The sequence below is a fragment of the Mastomys coucha genome, unplaced genomic scaffold (assembly GCF_008632895.1).
Source record: "Mastomys coucha isolate ucsf_1 unplaced genomic scaffold, UCSF_Mcou_1 pScaffold20, whole genome shotgun sequence".
NCBI lineage: Eukaryota > Metazoa > Chordata > Mammalia > Rodentia > Muridae > Mastomys > Mastomys coucha.
The window spans coordinates 143254314-143257368 of NW_022196903.1; the positions used below are offsets into that span (position 1 = coordinate 143254314).

General features: G+C 41.6%; 1 protein-coding gene across 5 annotated transcripts in view; it reads left to right on the forward strand.

The window, feature by feature from the left end:
• The window catches only part of Etfbkmt (electron transfer flavoprotein subunit beta lysine methyltransferase), a 25218-nt gene that overhangs the window by 5553 nt on the left and 16610 nt on the right, over positions 1-3055 (forward strand). For all 5 annotated transcript variants that reach the window (XR_004122400.1, XR_004122399.1, XM_031383988.1 and 2 more), the window contains exon 4: positions 744-874. Coding sequence is in view for 3 of the 5 variants with exons in the window: in XM_031383988.1 (XP_031239848.1) it covers positions 744-874 (131 nt within the window). In the remaining 2 variants the exon portion in view is untranslated. The remainder of the gene's footprint in view (positions 1-743; positions 875-3055) is intronic.

Below are 3055 nucleotides of genomic sequence, written 5' to 3' on the forward strand. Positions count from 1 at the left end.
TAGCTGTACAGATGGCTGTGAGACATCATGTGTGTGGCTGCTGGGAATGAACTCAGGACCTCTGCTGGCCCCACTCACTCTGGCCCGCTAGCTCCAGCCCGCTCACTCTGGCCGCTCACTCCAGTGTAATTCACTGTAGCTGTCTTCAGACCCACGAGAAGAGACCGTCAGATCTCATTACGGGTGGTTGTGAGCCACCATGTGGTTGCTGGGATTTGAATTCAGGACCTTTGGAAGAGCAGTCAGTGCTCTTACCCCCTGAGCCATCTCACCAGCCCTCAATTTAGCATTTTTAAGCTCCCTTCTGTCCATCTTGTTTTTTTTCCTGTATAGCTGCACTATACTTTTTGTTGAAACAAAGGCAAACACTTTTAGCATGTCCAACTACTCTTTGCTTTAGCATTGATCTTGATTTCATCTGGTTATATCTTAAAGATGTAGAGCTGTCAGACAAAAGGTCTTCTATTTCCCAGGAATAGTATTGTTACTGCTACAGGCCAGGAAGGTTCTCTACCATCAGAAAAAAATTATATTTACTTGTTTTGTATGTGGTAGCACAGGTATACCATCGTGTGCATGTGAAGGCCAGAGGACAACTTGCATGAATTGGATTTTTTTACAGTATTCAGTTCATCAGACTTCAAAGCACACACTTATCTGTTAAACCACCTTACCTGTTTTTTGTTTTAATGCTTCTTACTCTCATTTTCCATACATCAGCTGTTTTCTCCTTTCTAATTTAGGTATCTTTTGGATAACCCTGATGTCGTTAGAGGAAAATCTGTCTTAGATCTTGGGAGTGGATGTGGAGCTACAGCCATTGCTGCTAAGATGAGTGGAGCATCAATGATCTTGGCTAACGACATTGACCCCAGTAAGGACTGCATATTTTAAAACATTTAAAGCTCATCTTCTTATTTTAAACTGACTAGTCTTTTAGGGAATGAGGTGGCAAGGACTTCCCTTGTCTGAAGGTAGGCAAAGGTCCACCCTGTGGAATGTGCCCCCACCCGCAGGTAGTTTCTCACCCTGTGATCTGAGGAATGTTAATAATCCTTTCCCTTTCAGAGAGTTCCTCTACCTTCCTAAAGTTCCTGAGCTTATTTTTTTTAATTTATTTATTATTATAAATAAGTACACTGTAGCTGTTTTCAGGTGCACCACAAGATGGCATCAGATCTCATTACAGGTGGTTGTGAGCCACCATGTGGTTGCTGGGATTTGAACTCAGGACCTTGGGAAGAGCAGTTGGTGCTCTTACACACTGAGCCATCTCACCAGCCCCTGAGCTTATCTTATTAAGGAAATTCCTGGCCTCCCAGTGTTTTTCTGAGATGTCCCTGTTTACTCGGATGTTACACCATCATGATAGTTTATTGCTTTGTTTTGTAATCTGATACTATGAGGTATGTTCAATGGGGCCTAACCTGGTGATGCATTTCCCCAAGAGGATCTGATTTGTTTGCCAGACATTCCACAGGGATAACTGTAGGGGCACACATGCTAATTCAGGCTTGAGAATGCCCTAAAATACGTAAGTAATGTTTATTTGGAACAAAATCCAAGATAGGCTTGTGTCTTTAGTAAGTATTTTTACTGAATTAAGACCCAGTCTGTGTTGGGTGTGGCAGCCCATATCTTAAATTCCAGCACTCAGGAAGTAGACGCAGTTCCAGGCTAGCTAAGGCTTCAAAAATGAGATCCTGTTTCAAACAAACAAAACAAAACAAAAAAACAAGAAAGAAAAAGGCCCAAGTTGTGATGTGGTAATCTTGGCTCAACCCAGAGAACACCGAATGACGATAGATCGTTACAATAACATGGTTTATTGATCCACATGCATGGGGTTGCCTAACCTCACAGGGAGGGTTAACCCCGAACTCAGAAAGCACACATCTTTTATACTTTATAGAGGGCAGATTTCTGCAACAGGGCTAGCTGCCTTACTCTGGTTGGAACACAGGACAAAGGATCCCATCAGGCATTGGTTGGCTTGCTCAGTGGGCTGTTCTTGGCTTAGTTGGCCAACTTCCCTATCCAGCTCTGCACCTGGCCTTGAAAAGTCTTTGAGAAGAGGCTGAGTAACTAGGTGATGGGGGGATTGTTGTCAGCAAGGTCAGGGTGACAGTTTGTGGTCTTTTTCGAACTTAACCACAGGAGAGGTTGGGGGATTAATCCAAGAATTGCTAATCTTGTTTTTGTGGACCTTAACTTCATTGCGACCACCAGTTATTTTTTGTTTTGGCTGGTCTTAGCCTGGTCATTCTGATTTAACATACTGACCATCAGAAAACACTTAGCCAAATGGCTGAAGCTGCTGCTTGCTACTGTAAAACTTTGTTTCCACATTGCTTGCTGCTTACAGGAGCTGGAACATGGCCCCTTATTTTACTTTATTTCTACATTCCCAGAACTTTGTTTTTTACTTTATTACTTCAGTGATAGTTGAGCTTTTATTTCATATGATTTTTTCTCTGGACCTACCCTCATTTAGAGTAGAGCCCTTTGGAGATCTTATTTTATTAAGAGATTTCAGATCTAACTTAACCAAGCCCAACATTTGTTTTTCTGTATATAAATAAACATACAAAACAATAACCCACCACTGTTCTTCTGTATTTAATATATAGCCTTTTAAAAACATTCCTTTATTGGCTATAGCCCACATGAGAAAGTGATAGACCACCATGAATATAAAACCAAATAAGAGCTTTATTTAAGCTAGAGAACTGAGAGCAGGCTCTTGTCACAAAGAACTCTGGGACCATATATTATGCACTACAAAATTTATACAAACAAAACACCACAATTAAATCACATTGGTGCAAGCTAGGAGAGTCTTTACTTTTAACAAGGGATCATTTCCCAGCAAGGAAGGAGGAACACTGATCTGTTAAAACATTTTACAAGCATCATTTCTCAGGGGAAACTGTTTTGTTAAACAGCATATAATTCTGGGTGTGGGGGTGGGTATGGGATCAGGATAACTTGATCTCTCCTAGACCATTTCCCTTTTCCTTCTCTCTCTCTCTCTCCCTCCCTCCCTCCCTCCCTC